At 41.7% G+C, this 24970-nt stretch overlaps 1 protein-coding gene across 1 annotated transcript in view; it reads left to right on the top strand.

The window, feature by feature from the left end:
* SPATA5 (spermatogenesis associated 5) overlaps positions 1 to 24970 on the top strand; it is a 161959-nt gene that overhangs the window by 113793 nt on the left and 23196 nt on the right. The window contains 1 exon segment of the mRNA XM_053975256.1: positions 14255 to 14419. Coding sequence (XP_053831231.1) covers positions 14255 to 14419 — 165 coding nt within the window.

Genomic DNA, 24970 nt, shown 5'->3' with positions numbered 1-24970 from the left:
TATGCAGGTATACCAGAAGTGAGGGTAAAACCTGCAGAGATTCTGAGTACTGCTGTTAGAGACTGTCTGTGCTGCTGAGGGGATCTCCAGCACAGACCCCATCACCCATCTGTATAGATTATTGTGGTCTGGCATTTTTTTGATTCACTTACCTTTGAATGCTGGCAGTTCAGAAGTTACAGTTTAAGAATGGAAGATTTCTGAGCTTTTAAACTATGTTCTCTGTTATACAAGTGCTGGTTTTGAAATAACAGCCTGTGAAAAAGAGATGTTAAATGTGTTTGCAAAGGGGGGATTTGAATTGTGCATTAACTGAATTTTAATTTGCCTTAAGCAGATGAAAAGTCGTAGTTTTGTCAAAATCTGACAGTCATAATCCCCAGCTCTGTCCAGAGAGCAAGTGATTTCCACTTAGATTTTAATTGTCTTCATTTTTGTGTTTAAAATGGAGTTTGATTCATTGTCAGCACCGTTTGTGACCATTTTGATGGTGCTCATCATGAGAGAAGCTGAATTTCCTGGCACAGATTTCCCATAGAATAATTTTTGTATGCATGTGCTATTGGTACAAAAAGATTATGTCTTTGTATCCCCAGAAAGAACCTAAAACTCTTGATTTTTCCATCAGAGCATCTTAAGCAAAATGAGATTCTCTGTTCCCTCCTGCATATTCTGGCCTTCAGCCAAAGCATGGCTTTATGAATTCAGAAACTTGAAGAATGAATATAATTTTGAAAGCTAAATAATATGTGGGAGGAAATGTCGGTAGTTTTGAAGCTCTTGTGTTAGAAATGTAGCTATGTGAAATAGGATTTTTTCCCCTTAAATTCCTTTGATAAATCCTAACCCTAGAGCCCAAGAGTTTTCTCTATTCAAAGGGCAATTTGTATTTCCTCTTGGTTAGAGGGCAGCTTTGAATACTGATGGCCCTGTGAAGTAAGTTAAAGTAATTTAAATTTTAAATGTCTCAGTGAGGTCCCTGCAATTTGCAAATGCTTCGGAAAGTTCCAGATCAATAGTAAATCGAGGTAGGTGTCTCCTTACGAGCCACATTGCCCTTGGGCAACATCAGGCTCTGGGCACACCATTCCTGAGCTGCATCCTTAACTGGGCTATTGTCTGTCTTAAATGGTACGTCGGGAGGAGTAATCAGATAGTTATGTTAAATTGACTACAGTTTGAATCTTCCTCTGAACAGTGATTAGAGCCCAAGATAAAGCTGGTGGTTCAAAGTGACTCCCTGGCAAGTCACTTAAGCTTTCAGGATCAATCACTGCTAAATTCCGGGAAGACCTTAGCATGAACACTGAAGATATTTCCTGTTTCCACGTTGCAATAACTTACCACTGGGATTTGGTAGGAAAAACACAACGTTTCTTTTAAATAATGAAACAATCGAGTATTTTATCTAATACATTGCAGTTCCTAGGTGCTGAAGGGGGGGATTCTGTGACACTGGCAACAAGATGGGAATGTAACAAGCTGTTTACTGTATTAGCTGACAAAATGCACAGCTCGGGTTATGGAAAGAATTTCTTTATGCTTTGAAATTGCTTATGGTTTCCAAAATCTGCATTCTGTAAGGAGAAGAGGCTTGTTCACTTAGGAAGCTCACACCAATTTGGACACCTGTAAACTGAAGGGGAGTAAACCTCCCTCAACACTTGACAAGAAAGTGTAGCTGAAGGAAAAAAATCACCTCAGGAGAGCAGCGTGGCTTCTTTTGGGCCTTTCTGCCTGACAGCTTCATAGCTGGCACATGAACGCAGCTTTCCAGACAGCCAAGAACTAATAAAGTATAGTTGGTTTATATTTGTAAGAGTTGTTGAAATTATGCAAATTAACTGTTCAAACAGACCCTTTCAGGGGGAAAACCCAATTTCTGTGAATTACTCTACAAGTAAATGCAGTCTGAAATGAGATACGTTGCTGACTGTATCAAAGGAGCATGAACAAGTGTTAAAAAGGTGATGGGAAAACACTTTGCCGGCATAGCTTACACCTCAGGAGACTTCCTCAGGAAATAAACTAAATATTTTCAACAAGAAGAGAGGGAAATAAGCAATGATAATATTAAACAGCTGAGTAGAGCAATGATCTCTAAATCTTGGCAAAAAAATAAGCTGTAAGTAGACCATCATAAAACTCACAGCAGAGGGGGAAAAGCAACACAAAGGGAGAGCTGTAAATGAATATGGATCCAGAGAATGACAAAAAAAAAAAAAAAAAGAAGGTAACAGTAACTGAATTTTTAGTTGTTAGAAAAGTGTAATTAAGGAGAAAAAGAAAAAAAAAAAAAAACAACAAAAAAGAAGAGCAGTAATTAAAGGTGGCCTGAGCTGCTGTAGTAATTAATATGATTCTGTGCTTTTTTTTTTGTTGCTGGAAAAGTCTTCTCCTGTGGTGTTTCAGGCAGGATAGAAGAATGAGTTGAAGTTCAGTAGAGCAGAAGGTCATATGCTGACCAAATTTAATAATGACCGTAGCTCAACTAAGCCCTTCTTTGAAACACCTCCCCCAGTGTTTTAAAATCTAGATAGTACAATCTAGATTTTAGAGGTATTTGAATCTGTCCATCAGGACTGGTACTGTAGCATCTTGAAATGACTGGGTATGTTAAGAGAAATTCATTGAGGCTTTAGGTCAAGGTGCAGCTTTGTTGATTGAAGTACAGCTTGACTGGATGAGTACTCATTCATGCAGACAAGTAGAGGTGCAATCTTTCACCCCTGCTGTTTGGAGCCACTGTTCATTTAAGTGGGAAAAAGTGGGAGAAAAAAAGGGTAACTCAGGTAGGAAATACATTATGTTACTTAACAAAAACCACAGCTGGGTTGTTTTCCAGAAGACACAGGCAAAAGAAAGGGGTGGGGAAAGAAAAGAAAAAAGAGAAGGTGAGTTAAAAATCAAAAAGACTTAATGAGAACCACAGTAATTTTCAGCTCTGATAATGTGATGCAAAAATAAACAAGATGCAGACCAGGCATCCACTTTGCATGGCAGTAAGATGAGGATGGACAGGATGTCCAGAAGGAAATAGTGCAATACATCAATGAGGCAGCAGCTGTATTTGACCAGCATGAAGAAGATGTAGGTGTTGATAATCCACAATTTAAAACTGAGGTAGGAGTCTTCCACTGAAACTCTGTTTCCACCTTAACAGTTGGATGTGAAAGCTGGAAATCCACCAAAGGTACAGACAGACATCTAAAAGCTTTTGAAATTAAATGCCTTGGGGAAATAGTAGGTAGTAAATGGAATGAATTTATAACAAATACTGAGATTCATCAGGGAGTTGAACAAGACTTAATCTCCTAAATTATCCAGAAATGAAGATGGAAATATCTAGGATATGTGGTAAGAATGAAGCCAGATCTGATGCCAGACTGTCTGCCATGGCAGGAATGCCTTCAGGCTGACTGTAGAACATGTAAAAGGGACTGACCAAAACAGTTCCTCTGTTGGAAAGTGCTTAGAGCCAGAAACATCACAGGTGGCTTCACAAAGTGGGGGACAGTCAAGGAGAAATGGACAACAATCAGCAGGGTCCTGCATTTGTTTGATGGAACTCTTGGCAGCATAGGGAAAAAGTGTGAGTTCAGTGGCACCAAATGTTTTCCTCTAATATTTCTCATCTGCTAGGGGCTATAAACGCTTGGCAGACCTGCAGAATGATTTCAGGACTTCTATCAGCACTGCTGCAGTCCTGATGAACTGAAAGGGCATATTTTAACCCCAGAGTTGCAGCTCTCTCTGTTGCTTGCAGCTGGCAGCTGCAGTGAGCTCCGTAATTTATGTAAACTCTGCACCACCCGCAAGACTCCAAGATCAACACACAAAGTGGTTTCTGCCGGTATGAGGGAGAAAACCACCAGGTTGTCTTCCTGCATCCGGGTGGAGGAAGTCAGTGATTGTCTGCTTGCACTAATAAGAGGAGGCATGTCTGTGGGGCCTTTTCTCCAGGCAGAGTGTCTTGGCTTCTGACCCAGCCAGTGTACTGCTGTTCTTAATTAGCCGTGTCTTGACTGCATTAATATCTTGGCATGCAGCTATCTGGGATTCTGGAGTCAGGCATGCAGTTCTTCAGTGTTACCCACTCTTTCTCTGTCACTGGAACCATGTCACCTGCTCTGTGGTACCAACAGCAGCCTCTGTGACCACATAAGGCTATTCCCAAAGTCCTTTTGCTCATCAGTTAAAGAAAGTTCTTTAACTGCTTAAAGACTCGTGTTGCATGTCTACTGCTAGATATTCTATGTCAAATAGTGCTTCGCTGTGTGAGCATCACTTTGCAGGTGCTGGTTAGAGGCTTCTTAACCACCTGTTTCTCTTTTTCTCCTCAATTTATAACTTAAACATGGGTTAAGAATGCACCTTTTGAAAGAAGGAAAGGGCTTCATTGGTGTTCAGGCATGTACTTATAGCAGAGGAGTTGAAACAAGATGATCTTTAAAGTTCTTTCTGACCCAACCATTCTGCAATTCTTCCACTTCCAGGTGGTGAGTTAAAACCCGTAGTGTGTATTCTGGTTGTTCCCTTATCAAAAGCATGGTTGGCATCCTATGAACAGAGGCATCCTGTGCTTTTGTTCTGCTCAGCAGGCTCCTGCCTAGCTACCAGCTATGCCCTTGGCAGGGAGAAAGACGCCTTGGATTTCTCCCCAAGGTTGCCAGGTGTTCCCAAGTTTGCCTTAGTCGGTCTCAAATGGGTTTGGTACCTGCATTGTACCTGGTATATGTTAGCTGTGAAAGGGCAGGAGGGCTGCTTCTCCCAAAGAAAGGAGTTTAAACCAGGATTTGTTTTTTTTCCACTCGCTGTTTGTTTGGAATATAGGCCTCAAGATGGGTTTGTAAAAGGCATAATCACTTTGGTGTTCAAGTACAAATGAGTGATATTTTTGTATAGTGGCTTTATTCTCTGAGTTGAATGACTTTTCCTTTAGCTTACAGTTATTATGACTGGTATCTACTTTATTACTTAAAATGGTCTTCCAGAACCACAGTAGTAAAATAAGATCTTTCAAATAATGAAAACCAGAATTTTTTTTTTTTCAGCCACAGTGCTGGCAGTAATGACGGAAAGTCATTGATTTCCTTTTGAAAATGTTTCTAAATTGTTTCCTTCATGTAGCCTACCTCTCTGCTGATTTCTTTCTTTAGAAGCAGCTGCTTTCACATATCTGGTTTGTTCCAGGAATCTTTCTTTTGCACTTTATTTATCTGTAGTTTGTCTATCTGTCATTTGTCAGACAGGTCTGTAAAGTTTGGTCACAAGCCAGGAAAAGTCATGAAGAATTTTGTGGTAAGGTAGTCACTGAAGTAACCAGGTGTAAGGAATACCGAAACTGATATGACAAAAGGTTATTTAAAATTGATCATGCAGCTTTAGAAATACATCTTCTTGTCTGCAGCACCGTTTAACTTCTTGTCATACACTGAAGTATGCGGCCTTGAGAAGTGTTCAGAGCATGTCCTGTGGATGAATCCTAGGAAAACAAAAAGTAGGAGATGAAAAGCTGTTATAAGGCAGGTCCTGGTGGAGCTGATCTGCTGTCGGTTTTTGGCATTTGAAGCTAAGTTGTCTTTCAGAAAAACATCTCATCCCATGCTGGTAATTTAATCAGTCAAAGTACTGGTAATATAAAGGTAAAGCTTATGTATGGAAAATAATGTATTATGTGGTAGATCATTGTTGCAGTGTTCAAAAGCTTCTGAAGAGAATTGTGCTATCTTGGCAGGAGTTCAAAATTCTCGTTCCTACAAGGAACAGGTTTTGTGGTTTGTTTTTTCTCTAACATGTCATTTTGAGGTTACATGGTAACATCTGTCAGAGCTATGCTAACCTCTGTCATCCAGCTGTTATAATTGTGGTATTTTCCTTCCTTTTCCTTCTCTTTCCTCTCCTTTCTGCTTTCCCTTTCTCCCCCTTCAGGAAAAAAAAAAAAAAAAGGTAAAAAACCCAGCAATGAAAACTACCTCCTTTTATACCGAAACTTCAGGTGGAATGAAGTGGTTATAAAAGCATCTGTCAACACAGGAATGGTTTGCCAAGCCAAGTATTTGGGTTGGAAGTCATGCCTTCCCAACTGCTTGAAAACAGGAAGTATCTCTGTTAAGTGATGGATAGCTCTACTTTGCTGAGAGGAAGAAAAGGCTTTTTTTCTTTCTTTTTTTGCCTCTGGGCCAGCAAATGACTTCTGCAGTTGTTCTATGTATGTAAAGAAAGACTCCCATGGAAATGTAGATATGGGTGCACACATCTGTGTGTATGTGTGTAGATAGATATATATATATGTATATATATATTTGTGTGTGTGTGTATGAATATACAAATGAAAAAAAAGTACAAAACTCAAAACCAACAATACGCTTTGTACATGATTGGTCCCTGTCAGAAGCCAGCCCAGGCACATCTTATCCCAGTGATTCCTGTAAAGCTCTCAAAATCTGTCAGAAACAGCCTGCAGGATTGCAACGGCTCCTGGGTGATTAATTGCCAAAAGAGTCTGGTTCCAGGTTCCATTACATGTAATTGTTATCTTTTTCTAAAGGGGTTCTTTCATTAAACCCTCACTCCCCCCCCCACCAGAAAAAAAAAAAAGAAAAAAAAAAAAAAAAAGGAAAGGAAGAAAAGAGCTGACATTCCTGAGGTTTTGCACCTCTTAGACAGGAGCATGGAGGACTCTCTTATGTAAACATACACTGAAGAGGGTGTGTTATGTTGTTTATTAGCTGATGATAGATTTTTTTTTTCCCTCTTCACTTAATTTTAACTTTACTAAAAATCATTTTATTAGAAACGGGGGAGAAAAGGCTGCAGGGAGTGGGCATCTTCCAGTGTCTTCTCCACATTAAAACCTCACTGTGAGACCCAGAAAGTGGCAAAGGACTAGATCGCTCCTGCTCCTTGCTAAAATTGCAGGAAAACAGCTGGAAATTGGGATATCCTCTGTGCCATTGTGGTAAGACTGCTCAGACTGGACATGGGGAGAGAACAAAACCTTGTGTCTGACACCCCCTTTGCAAAGGAAGTGTGTGGTTGAGTGTCCTGAAGGTACGGGCAGGTTATGAAGAATAAATTGCTTTTTTGAGGCCATATTGACGAAGCAGGGGGGATTGAGAGCCTAATTCCCTGGCAGTGCCTCAGTGGGTTTGAACACACGTAATTTGGAGCTGAATTTCTGTGGTGCCAAACTGGATTTGTATCAGCATGGTTGCTTAGATTTGCACTACGTTTACTGCATTGAAAACGGGCCGTGTTTCTGACAGGTTTAAACTTTTATAGATGGAGGCCCGGGCAAAGCTTGGCTCCCAATGAGCACTGCAGTGATTTGTGCCAACTGGCCAATTTAACTGTTTGAAATATCAGATGGAGAAAAAAAAAGCTTGGAGATACTGGTTCTGCAGCTGCAGAGTATCTGCCTGTAAATGTTTCTGCCAAGAGAAGTGGTTGAAATTCAGTTTCTTGAGATATTTTAATACTATCTGAACAAAACTACATAAAAACGTGCCCTGGTATTGTCTGCATGGGCCAAGGAGCACATTGTTCCTCACAGTTGTGTTTGCACGGTGTCATTGCAACAGAACAAGTCTCCTCAAGTCTCCTTTCTCCATGATTCCCCATGAATTGGCTGTATCAATCAAATTCTGCCAGTGACAGGATGGTGATGTGCAGTGGTCAGGGCACTGCTATTAGTCTGATTAAAAAGAAGAGAATATTTTGTGGCATCCAGCTTTGTGCAGGTTTGGAAAGTCAAGCCTGGCCTTCCTTAGAGGTTTTTGAGGCTTGATATGCTTTTGCATCAACTCTGGGAATTTTTGCTTTCTTGAAGCACTTCAAGCACTGCCTATTTGTAGTTATTGAAGTTACACTCGTATCTGTTTTAATTCACCACCATTAGTGCACATGACTGGGTACTGTGAAACATGCAGAAGCAGGGCATGTTGTTCCAGCAGGTGATAACAGTGGTTTCAATTGATTCAAGGCAGTTCTTTCCCCAGGTTTCATTTTGTAAGGAGGATGATTTTGCTGTTTTCCTGCACACTGTAGGGTAAACTGTTTTGCTGTAATAGCTAGGAGACTGATCTGTAGTGCTGGCTGAAGGTGTTAGTTCCTGTAGGTAGCCAGCAAAGAGAGCAGTTCCAGAGGACACATGGAATTACATGGAGAAGTTTCCCTCTGTTGGTGTGACAAACTGGAAACAGGTGTGAATTAGTGCTTGAAGGGAAAAGATTAACTGAAGATGTATACCTGGAGGATAAGCAGAGGAAGTAGCTGCTACACAGGCAGGGGCATCTGACGGACAGATCATGTTCTTATTTTGGAGATGGTTCAATCTCTGTATCGCTTCATCTTGCTTTGGACTGGGATCATCTCAGCTGTCTCCCAGTTGGAGTTGGTTTGCTGTTTGCCAGTGTATCTAATCACACGTTTGCTCCCTGCCTTTAATTCGTGCTCCTGCTGAATGCCTGAGCAGAGGGTTCCTGCTACGCTGCTGCCACTCGGTAGCATGTTGCTGCTGAACACCTGCTGTCAAACTATCATGTCCTTTCTTGTCAACTTGCACAACGCTCCAGGTCTTGAGCAAGACTGACACCACAGAGAAGCTGTGCAGCCTGGCTTTTATAAATCTGTGTGGAAAGTGAAGCCTTCACACAGGGGACTGCAGCATTTTCTAGGAGCTGGTTTCTAATAATACGTGGTAAAATTCTGTTAGCAAATGCATTCTATGAAGTAGTGGATGCACTGTAAGTTATGGAACCAAAGTGCTCCAACCTGAGAGGAGTAGCAGATGTTGTGTAATGACAGCAGAGAGTAATCTGCACAGATCTTGGGAGATGTACAAGGGTGGTGACCAGCAAAAAAAGTCATCAAAGAGGGGAACTGGTTAGAGATGTTGGCATGTCCTGACAGTGGTGACAGATGTTGGCATGGAAGGAAGAAGGTGGGGAGGTGGAAGAGTGTGAGGAAAGTGGCTCTTGGCAGGAACAAAGCAGTATTGCTTGACTCGGGAGCTGTAATTACAAGACTCCAGCCTTGTGACACAGTGAATGAGCGTGTCACCTGGAACAGAGGAATTTGGGGTTACCTTCTGAAGCAGCTCGTGCTAGATGGAGCGGGAGTAAAAACCTTGTGGGAGAATAAAATTTAGCTCTCCACTGGACTATGTTTTTTAAGTCCTTAGTGGTAATACTCCCATGTGTCTTTTCCCTTCAGCACCTTCTGTTAATTTTGATAATTAACCCATAGTTGCAAAAAAGCCTCCAGTAATCTCTCAAACAGGATGGATGAGCTTCCTGTATTTGAAACTTTCAAAGATCCTAAAATGCCAGGCACTTCCTGATCTGTTGGGCTGGGAGCATGACCTGCTCTGGCACAGAGTGAGAACGAAAATATCAGGCACTGAGGTGAGCCTCAAAAGCATAGGGGAAGCACCTTGATGGGAGCTGCCTTCACTCCTGCCAGAGGTAAATGATGGCATAAGAAGGCCTTAACACTTCTCACACTTGCAATGCATCTGTCCTGACATGTGGGCGAAACCATGGAAAACGTCTCACAAACAGCTACTGCTTGCACAGGCTGCAGGAAGGCTGTGATGGGGTGGTGAGGCCCTGGCACGGGCTTCCCAGAGAAGCTGTGGATTCCCCATCCCTGGATGCATTCCAAGCCAGGCTGGATGGGACTTAGAGCAACCTGATGTAGTGGAAGGTGTCCTTGCCTATGGCAGGGGGGTTAGAATTGGATGATCTTTAAGGTCCCTTTCAACCCAGGCCATTCTCTATTCTATGATTCTGTTTCTTCAAAATGACTTAGGAATGTTCAAATACTGTAATGGTGAAAGTAAAAAAAAAAATTGCATTACCCAATAAGGTTACAAGATATAGAGCATCTCTTGTATTGAGTCCGTGTAAGTAGGAGCCCTGACCACAGTTCATAAATAGCAATTGTTAATCTAAATTGGACAGATTGAGTTACAAAGGAACTATTCCCAGTCCTCTCATTTTCATCAGTGGTCTAATCCCAATGGACTCCAGAGGCAAAATTAAACTTTTAGTTGCATTTTCTTAGGTTTGGGAGTTTTTAAGTTGTATTTATTTTTGCTAAAGTTAGGTTACTCTCTCACACAGTTGATGTGTGAGTTTTTGTTATAAGATGTGATTAAGAAAGCTTTTGTATCCTTTGACAAAGCTAACTAAAGGTAGATGCTTAAAAAAAAAAAAAAAGGGAAAGAGGAGGAAGAAAATTAGCAAAGCCCTAAGGTTAAATCTGGTCTGTTCTTAACAGGAACCACAAATGTTTTCCAGGCTTTACCTATCAATGTTTTCTTTCCTGAAATAATTGTCTTCATAATTGTGCAGAAAATACATGTTTTTGACCCAGCTATCTTTTCCAATGATATATTTTGAGGAAATACTCCATTTTAGTTACAGCAAAATTAAGTGTTTCTTTCTGAAAGGGGAGCAGTTTCTCCTTAAAAAACTATGGTTTTGCTGTTGATGATACTCTGTATTACATGAGAATTATCCTACTTTCCTAGTCTTCCCCAGAGGAGCATTCTATCTGTGTACCACTCATAACCTTTCAATGCATGAGCACTTAGACCCCTTTCATAACTGTTGTGGTAACAACAACAACAAAAAATCACATAAATCTGCAGAAGAATTGCTCAGTGGTACGAAGTATTCTGGATTTGAAGTATTCTGGTTTCTACCAAAACACTAATTACTTAATTTTGTGCCCTTCCTGGTCAAGGTAAATCATGCAGCCCTCGCATCTTGACATCAATGAGTTATGTAGCTCTTCGCACACATCAATTAATTTTGGCCCCATCAACTTCCCACCTCCTGTGTGCTACTCACCCCAGATGGGGTTTGCATCTCCCAGTTGTGAGCAGTTCATCTCACGCTCCCGGCAGCTGCATCTGCCCAGGCCTGCAGCCCCGCTTCAACTCTTCACCCTCCCCCTCCTGCCTCTGCTCCTGCTCAGCCAAGCCACTGCCTGTTCCTGCTGAATCCCTCCTCCTCCCGCTCACCAACATGGATCCATCTTTGTGCCTTGCCAGTGGGTCACCACCTAATCCCATTGCACCCAGCCCAGGGCAGTTACCTGGCTGTCCTTATCACTCCTCCCCATTTTCAAAGTGCACATTGCAAGATTGAAGCTCCATCTTCTGGAATGGCCTGTGAAAGTCATAGTGTGCTTGGAGCAGCCATCTCCAAAGCCCTACCTTTGGTGAAGGCTGGATCACACAACATCCCACTGAGAAAAGCAGAAGCTTCTAGGTCTGTACAAAAAATGGTGTTGAGGAGAAAGGTGGTGCCAGCACCCATCCAACTTAGCCCTGCTGGTTGGCATCACCTGGGCCTTGGACTTGAAGTGCTGCAGGTGCCCAGAGCATGTGCCCCAGCAGGCTTCCCTAAGCAACCCAGAAGAGTTCACTTCTCTCCAGTGAGCAAAAATATTGAGGGATGTCTTGTTCCCTTACTGCCAGCCTCTGTATGCAGTTCTGAATTATTTTGGCCAGAAAGGAAGAGCATCTCTGTGAGAAGTGTGCAAAGTTGAAAAGCCTGGGAGGGCACTGTGATGTCCTGCAAACAGGAGAGGCCTCATCTTGCTGTTGTGTTCTGAGCAGCCAGCAGCAGAGCAGCTCTGCAGTCCACCCACAGCCCCTCACTGGGCCTTTTTCCTCCAGGAACACCAAATAGGTCAAAGCAGGCCCCTTCCTCACGCTGTCCTGCTGAATTTATCTCCTCAGGAGCATGGAGAGGGGGAGACTGGTGGCTTGCCAAGGGGCCAAGGTAATGGCAGCAGAGCCAGGAGCAGTCAGGCTGTGCCCAGGGTCTCCCAGGGTCACCATGTCAGGAGGGCTGGTGGAGACCAGCTCTCAGTTCAATCTGCTTTTGTCTCCAGGGGCTGGAGGGAGTCTGGCTCTCGTCTCAAGTTGAGGTTATAGAATATTTTCTCTCCTTTTTATATGTGTTGATATAGCCAGCGTGCACTGCTGCAACCGACTTGTGCTTTTTTTGTTCCCAGCACATCTGGTCGCCTTGGATAAGGTCCCTGGGCCTGATTGTAGCAAAAAAGTAATGATAGTATGCTTAAAACTTGGGCCTTCAACTATCAACATAAGTAAAAACACAAAGCACTGGGGACAAACTGGAGGAAACACAGATTTTAGTCACTGACCAGAAAAAAGTATGTTCACTGTGTTCTGTCTGCAGTTGTGCTTTTTGTGTCTTGGAACTGAGAGCCAGGCAATGGAGTGCTTGGATTGGCACTGAGCATTTTCCCTGTCCCACCTGCACCACAACCCTGGTCATTCATCAGTGGGAAGTTAAGCTGGCTCTAGAAGATGTTCTAATTATCTGGGTGTCCTGATGAAACCTGCCTTGGTTTGAAAGAGACACTACCGTACTCACATGAACATTTCTTGTTTCTTCTAAATAATAGAATTAGCTATGGGCATTTCCTTAAGAGCACGCAGAACACAATTGCAATTTAATTCCACTCCCTCCAAGCCTAGTCTTGAAAATGCAAATTTCTCTTTCAAGTGTGTTGGCAAAAAATGGCAACATTCTCACACAAACACACAATTTAGACAGTGAATTATACAAGATATTGTCAGTGAGCTGAGTTCTTGGGTGAGTTCATCAGGAGTGGAAAACAGCACGGTCTGCTGAGCAAATACCAGTGGACAGCTTGTTTCTTGCTCTCTTCTGTAGAGATTCAGCATTGGCCACTGCAGAGACAGGGTGCTGGGCTGGGTACTGACCTGTGGGCTTCCCAGCCTTGCTCTGTCCTTGCACAGCTCCGTGCAGCACCACAGGGCCATGCACTTTCTGCTGAGCATTTTCATGCTTTGTTTTAAAAATAACAAGATGTCTCTTAACATTCAGGATACATTTTTTCCACTCTAAAGCACCACAACAGTCTTTTTAAAGAAACTCTAGGAAGGGTGTTAACTTGATCAATGCTGTGCAGGAAGGAAAGCTCTTTCCTACTATTTTTTCAGCATGACTTTCACTGACATGATCAGGCTGGGAAAAGACTTATTGGCTGACAGCCCAGGACAGCCATGCAATATCTCTAGTCATCTGGAACTCAAACTAGTCTACCCAAGGGAGAACCATAACATAAAAACAATTTAGGTTACACACTGAATCTTACAAACATTGTTTGGTTTCTAAAAAGTAGTTTAAATACTATTTATGTGCATTTGCTATGCATGGGATTATTGTATTTTGCTTTTCTTTTTTCCAAGTGTCAAGTAAGAAAAGTTGGAGGGTTTTTACTTTTTTTACTGTAGATGGTTTTCAGAAATCTTGGAGATTTTTTATAAACATAGGGAAATGAGCTTCCTCCCTTCTCATAAATTTAAGAGCTTGGTTTCTCCTCTGTATTGGATATAATTGATTTATGTATAGATAAAGTTCACTTTTTGACCCTGTCCGGAAAGATGTTGGAAGGGAGCTTCCAGAGGCCCAGCGGTCCCCTCCTGCACACACGGGACTTTCACCAGATCTTGGCTTCCTCTGCTGAGCCATAAAACCACCAAGGGCACAGTTTCCACAGCCTCCCCAATAACCTGCTCTGAGGCTGTGCTTCTCTTCTAGAAATTTTTTCCTCCCATCCAGTCTGAACCCTCCATGCTGCCCTTTGTGGACATTGTCTCATCTTAGGTTTTTTGTCTCTGTTTGCTCTGCCACCCTCCCACCCCCAACATAAACTGAGTAACCCTGAACACCCAAAGTGCAAGGCCAAACACATGTGCATGGAGCTATGCATCACTGGCCTCTCTCTCTGTTGTTACCTTATTTTGCATAAAAAACCTCATCAGAGTAATCTGCTTGTCTGTAAGCATATGGAGCTCTAATAATGTGGGATAAAGCAACATGGATCCATAATGTAAGATTCACTCCAACAAAACCCTTCTTTTCTCTGCTTGTTGGCTTGGTGGAAGATCTGAACTTGGGATGTATCCATTGCCACCTCTCCTCCTGCCAAGTCCTAACATTCCAGCACACCTTGCAACAAGTCTAGAAGTATCGTGTTAGGAAAATGCCTGTGGTTCATCTATGATTCCTTTTTTCCGTAAACTGGTATTTTACAAGCTGACTAGCCTTACTGTCTTTTCTTGTGCAGGTTCATGCTTTTGTTTAAACTGTTGGTTATTTGGTGGTGGTGGTGTTTTTGAGTTGTATTTTTTTTACTTCCTTGGTGTGCTGTAACTTTTGCTGTGATGCTTTCATTGCAGGCCCTGCTGAGGCCAGGACGAATAGACAGAATTATCTATGTGCCACTGCCAGATGCAGCCGCTCGCAAGGAAATCTTCAGGCTTCTTTTCCAGTCCATGCCAGTCAGTGATGAAGTCTGCTTGGCCGAGCTCGTGGAGCGCACACAGAAGTACTCAGGAGCAGAGGTAAAACATCCTGGAGTCGGTGCATGAATGGTGTTTAAAGTTGAACTCAAATGTCCTTTGAGCTTTCTCGGCGTGCTGGTAGGAATTATGAAAGGGAATATTTCAGATATTCCTGTGTTTTTGCAATCTGGGACTTTTTTACTTCAAGGTCCCTTTCACAGGAGTGGTGCCAGGGGAGGGGTCTCTTTCAGATTGAGCCTCCATACAGTTGCAGGCAGCCTCATTAAGGATGTGCTGCCAGGACTGGAGGGAGGTGGAGGCAAGCTCTCCCAGACTTTCCAGACAGTTCCCCCACATCTCTGGGAATCTTTTGAGCGCAGGATTGTGACTGAGAGCCTCAGGAGGAGAGAGGAGAGATGGAAGTAAGAAACAATGCAGGGGAATTGCAAAGGAGTCACTTTGAAGCTTGTATTTTCCTATTCCATATAATCAAGACTTCACAGCAGCACTTACTGTTATAGCTTGTTGCTATTACTTAGCTTCTGACAGTGGATGTCAGACAATTATTTCCTGTCCTGGGCAGACAGAGAAACTTTCTCAGATGCTGCTGCCTGGCAGTTATAATAAGTATCAGTATATTAGTGGTCACCATTCTGCTCCCTGAATATTATTCATGTCAGTGTCTCATGAAAGGATATGTCATTCTTTCCTCATTTTAATTAATTGAGAGTAATTATATTAATTCAAAAATTCAAAGAATGTTAATAAGGTTGCCAAGTTGAGCTCTTGAAAGGTATGAAATACCAGAATTTCCACCTTGCTGTAGCCAGCCCTAGTGTCTGCATTATCACACCATCTAATTACATAGTCACCTTCTGATTTTTCCATAGCAGAGTGGAAAACGTGGTGTGCTTGCCTTGGCTTCCCATCTCTCCGCGTGCTGTTTATAAGGCAGGGAAATAAGCTAAACTTTTGTCTTGGGTGATTGTGGAGGATTTGTGTGATTGCTTGAAGGCCCTTCTCAAAGGACTGGTGGTACTACCAGGCCACACTTCTCCTCATTTAGCTGTCACTTAGATGCTGGTAGTCTGTAAAATGCTGTGCTGCCTACTCATAACTTCTGGCTGGTGTGGGCACTGCTACATGTGCTGTAGGGTCATTTTGGGAAGCTGTGTCACAGCAGACACCAAAGCCAAACAGCACAGGGCTATTCCTCCTCCACAGCACAGGGCAGACTGCACTCTGGGAATGAATGAATGATTGGACACCGTGTAGCAAGCAGAGCTGGTTTGTGTAGCACATCTTTCTGCCCAGAATGTGGGCTCTCACAATGGAAAAAGGCAATAATAAAAAGGATTTCATACTTAAGTGTTGGTCTGGAAGACTGTCACAGCTCTACTGCTTCCATGTTTTGGAGCAGTGACCTGTAACAGAGTTATGTTTATATTTGAGGGACAGTGACACAACTTGGGAAAATTTATCTGCCTCTGGCTCAGCTACAAGCCTCCAAAAATATAAATATAAACATCTCCTCTGTTGCATATGGCAACTGTCGCCTTACCAGGCAACAACTGCAGTGCTTGTATTTTAGAAATTCCAAGCATATGGGGATTTCCTTTGGATCTGGATCAGCTGAAAAGCTAGTGCTGAATTCCATTGCCCTGATAACGAGTCACAAATGTCATAGTGCTGGCTTTGTACAGAACCAAAGATAAGTTAATGGGTCATTGAGTGCAGCTACAGCCTGGTTGCAGAGAAAAAAAAAGCTGCCTGTTTCTAATATGGCGCTTCTCACAAATTTTGTTCTTTTGCATCATGTGAAGTATTATAATAACTGGGATGTAAAGAATAAATACAGAAAAAGCCTCAGTCAGGGTTCCTTGGAAGAATATATAAAGTCTTGATAGTTGGCATACACAGTGGCCAGTTTCATTAAAGCCTTTTCTTCTCAGTGTCTCCAGCTTCCCAGCTTTACAAATAGTTTCCGCTGCTGAATGGCAAGTTCCCATTCCACTGTTCTAGCCTTTGTTCAGAGAAAGAAATGGAAAATGCCTGGTTTTGTGACTAGAAGATGCTGTATGAATAGGGAGCTGCGTGTAAAGATGCGTTGAATCATCCTGACATGAGCTGAATAAACAGCCAGGAAAGTGGATGGTTCAGTGTGCATCTGGCTTCCAAGTTGGCCCCTTTTCAGATGAGATGCTTGTGTATTTTTGCCTGTCATCGCTTATGACCAGTTATCTCTGTTCACCTGCTGGATGTACGTTTCTCTTAATGACTACCTTTAAAGATACATCAAGATAGCAAAATAGGGTGATTACTTCCCACTGTTTCATGTGAAGGAAGGTGGAAGGTAATTTATGAGGGTGAATTACAGTTTTCTTCTGTCGTGTGTCAGTGAAGTTTAATTAAAAAAAAGACATTAGATGAGCAATATCTGTACAGTTAACTTTTAGGTCGAAGAAATCATCAGCTTTCTGGAAATACTGGAATTTGAGTGCAGTCTTCATTTCCAGACCGTTCTGAAGTAGTGCTCTGCAGCAGTACTTGGGCTCTTCTTTAGGGTTACTGCATTTTATTTTGGGCCAAATTGCAGGAGGTCCAGCTTTTATAAAACTGATGATTTTTAAATTGTTTTATATAATTAGAATGTCTGTGCTCTGAGGTTGTTCACAGTCTGACCACAGCTTTTCCTAGAGCATTTTCACTGTTGTACTTCATGATGAGAAGTTTTATCTGTTTTATTTCCCACTGAAGTAGGGATGATTAGAGATCTGACCACAGAAGTATTTAAAATCAATGTTTTAAAGTACAAGCAGTGTGAATTCTTTGGGTCTCATTTCCTTGTTTTCATGGTGCTGCCACAGCCAGCTGTCCTTAGGAAAGATGGGCTTTCCACAAACTCAGGTGCTCCATTTTTCAGTTTGGGGTTAGACAAGCAAGGGATAAAGAGAGTGTTTCCCCACTGGAGAAATATTTTGTTCCAGAAAGTAGGTGATAAAAAGGAAAATAAACCCAGCAGAATGGGAGATGTTCTTTTATTGTCTGAGCCACAGTCAGATGAAGTTTTTGTTACAATTTAAAAGGCAGAGAGGGAGGTTTTAGGCAGAAACTGAAATCAAGTGTTGAATTGTTTTGAGTTTAAAGTTGGTTGGAAGTAATAAAAAAATAAATAATCTGGGTATGATGACAATATTCCTCAGACAAGCATGCTTATAAAAGTAAGATAATGGGACTGACTGCTTTTAAATTGGTGGAAAGCAGGTCATGGTGAAAGCCAAGGCTGGCATGGTTTCTATAGTATTATCAGTTTCCATGCTTACAGGACACAAGAGTAGAGCAGGAATCTTGGAACCTGTAAATCTTTCACTGGTTCTGAATCAAAGTGGAACAGTTAATGTAAAAAATATCTTTCTCACTTTGCAATAACTCTCAATGGGAGCCCAGAAAATGAAGGGGAAGAAAAGCAAGCTGATGAACTTTTTTTTCTGGCTCAAATAAGAGCAGATGTGATGCCAAAGCGATCTGTGCAGCAGCAAACCAGCTGAAATTAACTCAAGTCTTTGACTCTTAAAATATGTATTCCAAAACATGCTTGTTCTTGTTTGCCAGATATTGACATATTTAAACTAGTAACTTTAATTAAAAGCACCCCCAAACAACCAAACCTCTCCAAAATCCTCTGTTTCATACAGAGGAAGCTACTAAATACACAAGGGATGAGGATGTGTTCCACCATTGGTGCACAGGAGGGTAAAGACCCTTTTAAGAGACTGGGGAAAGATTTGACTGTTTAGTAAAGAACATCTACACTAAAGGAGAGAGAGGGTTTAGATATAGGGAAAAAAATGGACATTCAAAATATATGGATGTTTTATCTTCTTTACATCTAGCTTTACATGAAGAAAAAGATCTTCCAGACTTAAGGGAAAGGCTTTCTGCTTAACATTATTAAAGGCCAGTAGTTTCAATCCTATATAGTAGCCTGAACAATGAAATGTGATTTTCAAGGTGAGGAATGCCATCAAATTGAAATGTAGCAAGATTAAGGCCTCAGATGAACCTCTGATGTTTCTCTTGGACTGGTGCAGAGGATCTGTTAATTTATATCACTCATTGAAAAGTGAACATTTTTGTGTGGGTGGATGAGGAAAAGTCTCAGCCTTCATCCAATATGAGTAGCATGGGATCACCTCCTTCCTACACACATTTATCAGTGCTAAGGATGTGTTTGGCACAGGTGTCTGGAAGGTGAGAAAATATCTGGCATTGGGAATGTTTTCCAAATGTTAGTGTTTGGGATAAACGAGATGAATCACCGGAAAGGAAATAAGTAACTACACAGGACTTCCCATGGGATTTTGCCTGCTGTTGGTCTTGCAGGAGTCTCCTACGTGCAGAATGTGCTTGGGCACACTGGGAATGAGGGCATTGTGAGCGCCTGGGGATGTCTGGGAATGGCACTGGCGTGGCAGTGCTGAAAGCAAGACTTGGGGGCATTACTCCGCCTCTCCCTGCTCTTTTCACACACTTCGGAAAGATCTGGTTCCTGTCACCCATTTTTCAGAGCTGTTGCCCACAGTGAGTGGATTTTCATCATGTTGTGTCTCAGTTGAGGACTGATGAAGTGCTGTGTGCTCTGACCTAGTGAGGATGTAGAGTATGGCTGGCAATTAGCACATTTATGCCAAACATAAGGTTTGGTGTAGAGGGGAGTATTGGCACTGAAATTTATGCATGGCAAGCTCATCTGGGAAAGAACATTTTCTCCTTCAGTGAGATAATGATTTGCTAATAGTTTAATCAAGCAGAGGAGATTTAATGCATCTGGCTGAAGGGACATTAGTGTTTCCGGAAAGGTCAGACCCATCAACAGCTCAGGAGGACACAGGTGAAAATGCTTCGTAAGTAACTCCAAGAACAGTGGTCCTCAGAGGAACTTGGGGAAAAAGGCCAGAGGGAATTTGAATGAGCAGCAACCAATGCTGAGGTATGAAATTTTGTTTGCTTCTCAAACCAGATTTCTTTTTTCCCCATAAAGCCAAAAGAGCTGAGATTTTGATTCTTTAAATGCCAAAACAGTTCAGCTGCAGGAACTTTACAGCTGATTTCAACGTGTTTTTCTTCGTTAACTACTTTAAAGGTATCATCCTCTAAAGGTTCTGTAAGTGAGCACTCTTGTGTTTACTTTTGCAGGGCTGTTTTTTGTTGCATCCAGTGTCTAGAGAAAGAACATCAGTAGGAGCATCACCTGTGTCAGGAGCAAGCTCCCTTCCCTTGAGCTTGCACAAACCAGCTGTAGTTTCACCAAACCAGCTGAGGCCAGGGGAGATGCATGGCTTTGCCAGCAGCACCAGCTGTGCTGTTTGCCTCCTTTCCCTGTCTTTTCCTTCCCATTTTCCCACAACTTCGCCCATGGCAGAGTAACCAGGAGCTCCCAGTTGCTGAGGGTGGCAGAGGGGTGCATGCTGCCAGCACAGCAGGGCACTGCTGAGCTGCCACTGTCACACAGGCTTATAAAAGAGGGACCTAGGCCCAGCCTCTGTCAGCCAGCTTCACTTGCCTTCTGCTCTTGCCTCTGGCTTTGCTGCTTTATTGTCCTGGGCTTGGCTGTAATTCCCAGCAGTGGAAAAACATGTTGCTCTTTAAAAGCAGATGGGAATTCATTCCTGAAGGAAAAAATATGTCTCTTTTGCCTAGTGCTATTGTTTTCTTTGAGTTTTATTTTTTGCCTGTGAGTTATTTCTAGAAACTTTTAATTTAATTTCTTTTAATCAGACAGTGGGGATTATTCTTCAATGTCTTAAAGCACACGCTCTTAGTATAGCAATGATCACAAGAGGGGGTATGTGAAGTTCAGAGTGAAAATTGCATTTGCAATGATCAGGAAGGAATTTAAAGTGTTGGCTTATTTCTGCCTTTTGAAGTACTTTCATTGGTGTAATACAAATGCTTAGATCAGTTCAGAGTTGAAGAATTGGCTTTTATGTTAAAAAAAGGAAAAGAAAAAAATGAAAAGTGCTTTTTTTCTCACACTGACCTGTTTTTCTGATTTAAACCTGTAGTGCTGGCACTTGATCTCATAAGTTATGATGTGTCATGGGGTATGTGGTTAGGAGTGAACTTGCTGCTTGGAGTTTGTCTCAACTCTAGTCCTAAAGTATAAGACAAGGAGTACAAATTGGGCAAAGTCATCAAAAAGTTACTGCAGTTCAAAGAAACTTATTCCTGGTTCTCTACTCTTATATGACAACTTCAGGGCCACATCCTGTCAACATACACAAGTTGCTGTAAATACTAAGTATGTCTTAGTGCAGTAGTAAAAGGTATGTCTGAAGTTTTCTCATTTCATTGATTTGTATCAACTTTTTTGATAAACTGGGGTAGGTGGGGAAAGTAAATATTCTTACATATTCATTGTTATTTCTCATGCCCTTAAGATTAGCAAGTGTCTGACTTGCTTAAGGGCCTGTTATGATTAATTTTAATCATTGCATCAATAGTATGCAATGTCTGACTGTCCTCAGTGTTCAATTTCTCTTTTTTTACATGTATATTTATTTTTCCCCTGGATATGCTGCATTAAGAGGAGGGCCACCAAGTTGATTAGAGGGATGGAGCACCTTTCCTATGAAGAAAAGATGAGGGAATTGGGATTATTCAGCCTGGAGAAGAGAAAGCTTTGGGATTACCTAATCGTGTCCTTCCAGTACTTGAAGGGACCATGCAAGAAGGACTGTTTGCAGGGCTTGTAGTGACAGGACAAGGGGGAATGGCTTCAAACTGCGAGAAAATAAGTTTGGATTAGATTATTATGAAGAAATTGTTCCCTCTGAGGGTGGTGAGGCCCTGGCACAGGTTGACCAGGGAAGCTGTGGCTGCCCTATCCCTGGAAGTGTCCAAGGCCAGGCTGGTTGGAGCTCTGAGCAACCTAGGATGGTGGGGTTGGAAAGAGATGTTCTTTAGGATCTCTTCCAGCCCAGGCCGTTATGTGATTCTGTGATTTCAAGAAGGTAGCACCAAGGCATGATGTCCAGCATCAGCTTGGCCAGGAGAGCTGCAGAAGGCTTCCACTTCTGCAATGAAATTACCTTCCATCCTTAATAGAATCAGCTCTCCAAAACCACGGGTTGTACTTGGTCAGTGAGATCTGAAATAGTTCTGACTGTGATCTTAATTAGCACTAGGAATATTTAGATGTAGTAGGCTGTAGATCCTGAAGGCTAATTCAGGATGTTTATAGCAGATGAAAGCATCCAGAGGAACACCTTGTGCTGACCTACTTGTGTTTCTGGGACTGTGCCAGTTCAATTGCTGTCATGGTAGAAGAAATGTTAATGAATGGCAGAGGAATAATAGGGCCCAGGTGTAAAAGCCTGTTAATCTACCTGGCTATTGTTGCTGTGAATGAAGAACATGTTCTTTTAATGGCAACACTGACTGTTTACACTTCACTGAACTGCAAAGATTGGAGAGCTGGGGCTCTGTGTGTGAATTAAAATGTTTGAACATATATTGGTATCTTTGTGTGCAGGGAAAATAGGATGTTTGCTTTTGGCAGTAATCTGCAAAAAGTCATTGTTTCTGTTGCAAAAATTTGGAACCTAATAATGAATAATGATATCTAATAAAATCAAATCACAATAGGCTGTGAATTTCTTGAACAATAAATGTACCTAATTTCAAGCTTAAATGCTCTCACTAATAAAACTACCATTGTGTAGTACATGCACCAAGTATTCAGCTTCCATTGCTTTCTGTTATGATAGAAATGATATTTCACTTGTGTAAAGTGAATTTTGAGTTTATTTTCTGAGGAGTGATCATTATTGATAAAACATTTGGAGTGGGAGAGTTTTTTTGTTTCTTCCTTAGCTTTTTGACTGTGATTTGATTTGATACTTCCTGTCCCTAAAAATGTGTATAAGGCATAGGCTTATGCAGTTGTCATCCCATAAAGTTATTTGAGTTCGAAAATGCACTCTGCTATATTCCTTTCAAAGAGGTTTTGATTATGTGTAAGTTTTTTTTTCTAAGTGAGATTTTTTGGGGATAGAATAGTGGAAATGTCTGCTTTTGTTTCACTTCCTTTTTTTATCCACAAACTTTAGCAATGGCATTGTTGGAGCTGGTGGCTTTTTGGTGAGATTAAGCTTCTCAGTGTTAATTCTGAAACCATTTGAGAAGTTGTTGGTAATTAAGATAGTCACTGATGCTGAATGTGAGAACAGGGGATCTTGCAGCCAAACCTACATTGTCAAATGGGGCAGTTTCAATTCTTGCCACGTAACTTCTGTTTTCCAGAGCTCTGCTGGAAAACTGATGGGCACAAGCACTGCTGTAGCTCAGATTTTTGTATAACAGAAGTTGGAAGTAGTTATTTCCAAGTTATCTTTTATGGTTACCGTTACATACATATGGAAAAGCTTTGGATTGCCTTTGGCAAAAGGATTAAAAGGTTATTGGCAGATGGAAGCAGCGCAATAACAACTCTGCAGCAAATTATTAGCTATGTTCGAAGCAATTCCATGGTCTGTTTTACTTTTTAATTAAACTTTTTTCAAACTATCACCTAGTTCTCAGCTTAAGCTTTTTGTTTCCTGTCTTTGAGTAATGAAAATGTCAAGGATAGCTGGGTAGAAAAAAGCCTTTCAGGTCCTAGTCTTCTGTAATTTGTCCATGGCACTGCGTGTATAGAAGGGAGCCATCGGATCTGGCCTGACCACTTGCAGTGGGAGAAAACAGAGCAAACCCCAAGATGACTGCAAGTGCTAATTGGTCTTGACATCCCCATTGTCAGTGAAGGAGAACCAAAAGCGTTTTGTCCACTTTAAAAGAGTTGCTTCGGGTTTTGTTTGATGCTTTATTTTCTTATTTTGGGAAGTTGGGGGTGGGAGTGATTTTCTCAAAGTAATTGGCATCTTACAGATGTAGTGTTTGTTGCTTCATTTCCTAGCAAATAAAGTGAATTTGTGATAAAACCAGAAAAATACTATTACATTAACATTGCACAGTGAAACACACCGTTGGAGTGAAAAGAGGAGGAGGGCAGCAGTTTGTCCTCTGTTTTGTCCTCTTGCCCACTTTTCACTGGAATAAACCGACTTTGTCTTGTTCCAGAACTGCTCCCAGTGAGCTCTCATTCAGTGATAAAACTAAGAAGAGGGGTTAAAAAAAATTGTACCTAGCTTATAGCTCAGACTCTGTGTGTTTGTCAGTATTTGTGAGTCTGTATAAGGAGATCTTCTTCTGCTCAGTCTCTTCAGCAGCTGATTTCCCTTGCACCACATGGGATTTGTTGTTCAGCCAGGGATGAGGGACCAAAGAGCAGGAGCCAGCAGGATGGATTGTTGGGGATTTTTCCCATGACATGCAAGGACAGGGACTTGACTGTTCATCACTGCCACAAGCAAGCAGAAAACACACACCCCAAACCCAAAAGCCACGTGCCACTTGTATTTCTGGTTACATGTGCAAGTGGCGGTTGTGGCTGTGTAGCTGGAGAGAGGGGCTTTGGGGAGTCCTCTTGCCAGGGAGGGCGAAGTATGGCTGGAGGGCTCATCACAGGCTCCTCATTTCATGGGATCTTGCCATTTCTGTGGTCGTTTCTGGGTATTTCTGTGTTGTATAAACCAAGGGGCAGGGAACCAAACTGCCCTCTTTTGTTAGCATAACAGAATTTGCAAGGCAAGGAAATGAGTGCGGTAGTTTAGTGTAAACAAGAGAGAACAAAACTTTTCTTGATTTTTGACTTTTCTTAAGGCCTGAGGACTTCCAAAGAAGTGTTGCTGGCAGTCTTGTTTTAAGATTTAAATAGCAAGAGCTCATCATAATGAGATCATCTCCACATCTCAGAAGTGGAATATGGAATACAGTCAAAATGTTAAAAATTTAAAACTTACTCTTCATTTCTAACATTTGTTGCTACTAAATTTGCAAAAGTATTTGTGAAGTAAGCTGACAAATCTGGGGTTTGGGGGGATTTTAGAAGTTTTTTTTTTTTGCATATAGTTATATGTATAAAGACCTTTCTCTTCTTGTTTATGATTTTCTTCACAAGAAAATAAATGTTATGAACTTACCCATACAAAAAGTATTCTGTTTTTTCCTCTTCTTTGTTATGTTCTATCCTTGCACCCATGAGCTAAAAAAAAATTGGTTTATTTATTAAAATAATCTATAGTTCGTCTTCATTAAACCATGTTTATTAGTAACAATATTTATAGAGGAGCAGGGAAAAAAGAAAAAAGTTTGAAATTAATTTGTCTTCTGTCAGTGCTTGGAAGTTGGAATAAGAAAGGGAACTGGAGCACTGAGACAGTATCTTACCCTAGGCTAGTTGTTTACCATTAAAGAGCGTGCATGCGAGAGGGAGTGTTATGTTTTGGACTTACTTCCTTGTAACTCATAAATCTTGGCTGTATAAATGTTCAGTCATTAATTAAGGCTTTCAAATTAATCTGTTTCCTGACTGGACTTGGCTGGTTTTGCATAGAGCAGTGCTGTTGCCCAATCTCCCAGTTTCGGAGTGCTCTCAAACGTGTGGTATGGGAAGATGGTGTTTATTGTGGAGAGTTAATGAACAGCACCAAAGGAGGGAGGGGGAGCCCC

The sequence above is a fragment of the Vidua macroura genome, chromosome 4 (genome assembly GCF_024509145.1).
Source record: "Vidua macroura isolate BioBank_ID:100142 chromosome 4, ASM2450914v1, whole genome shotgun sequence".
Lineage (NCBI taxonomy): Eukaryota > Metazoa > Chordata > Aves > Passeriformes > Viduidae > Vidua > Vidua macroura.
This window is presented reverse-complemented; position numbering and strand designations above follow the sequence as displayed.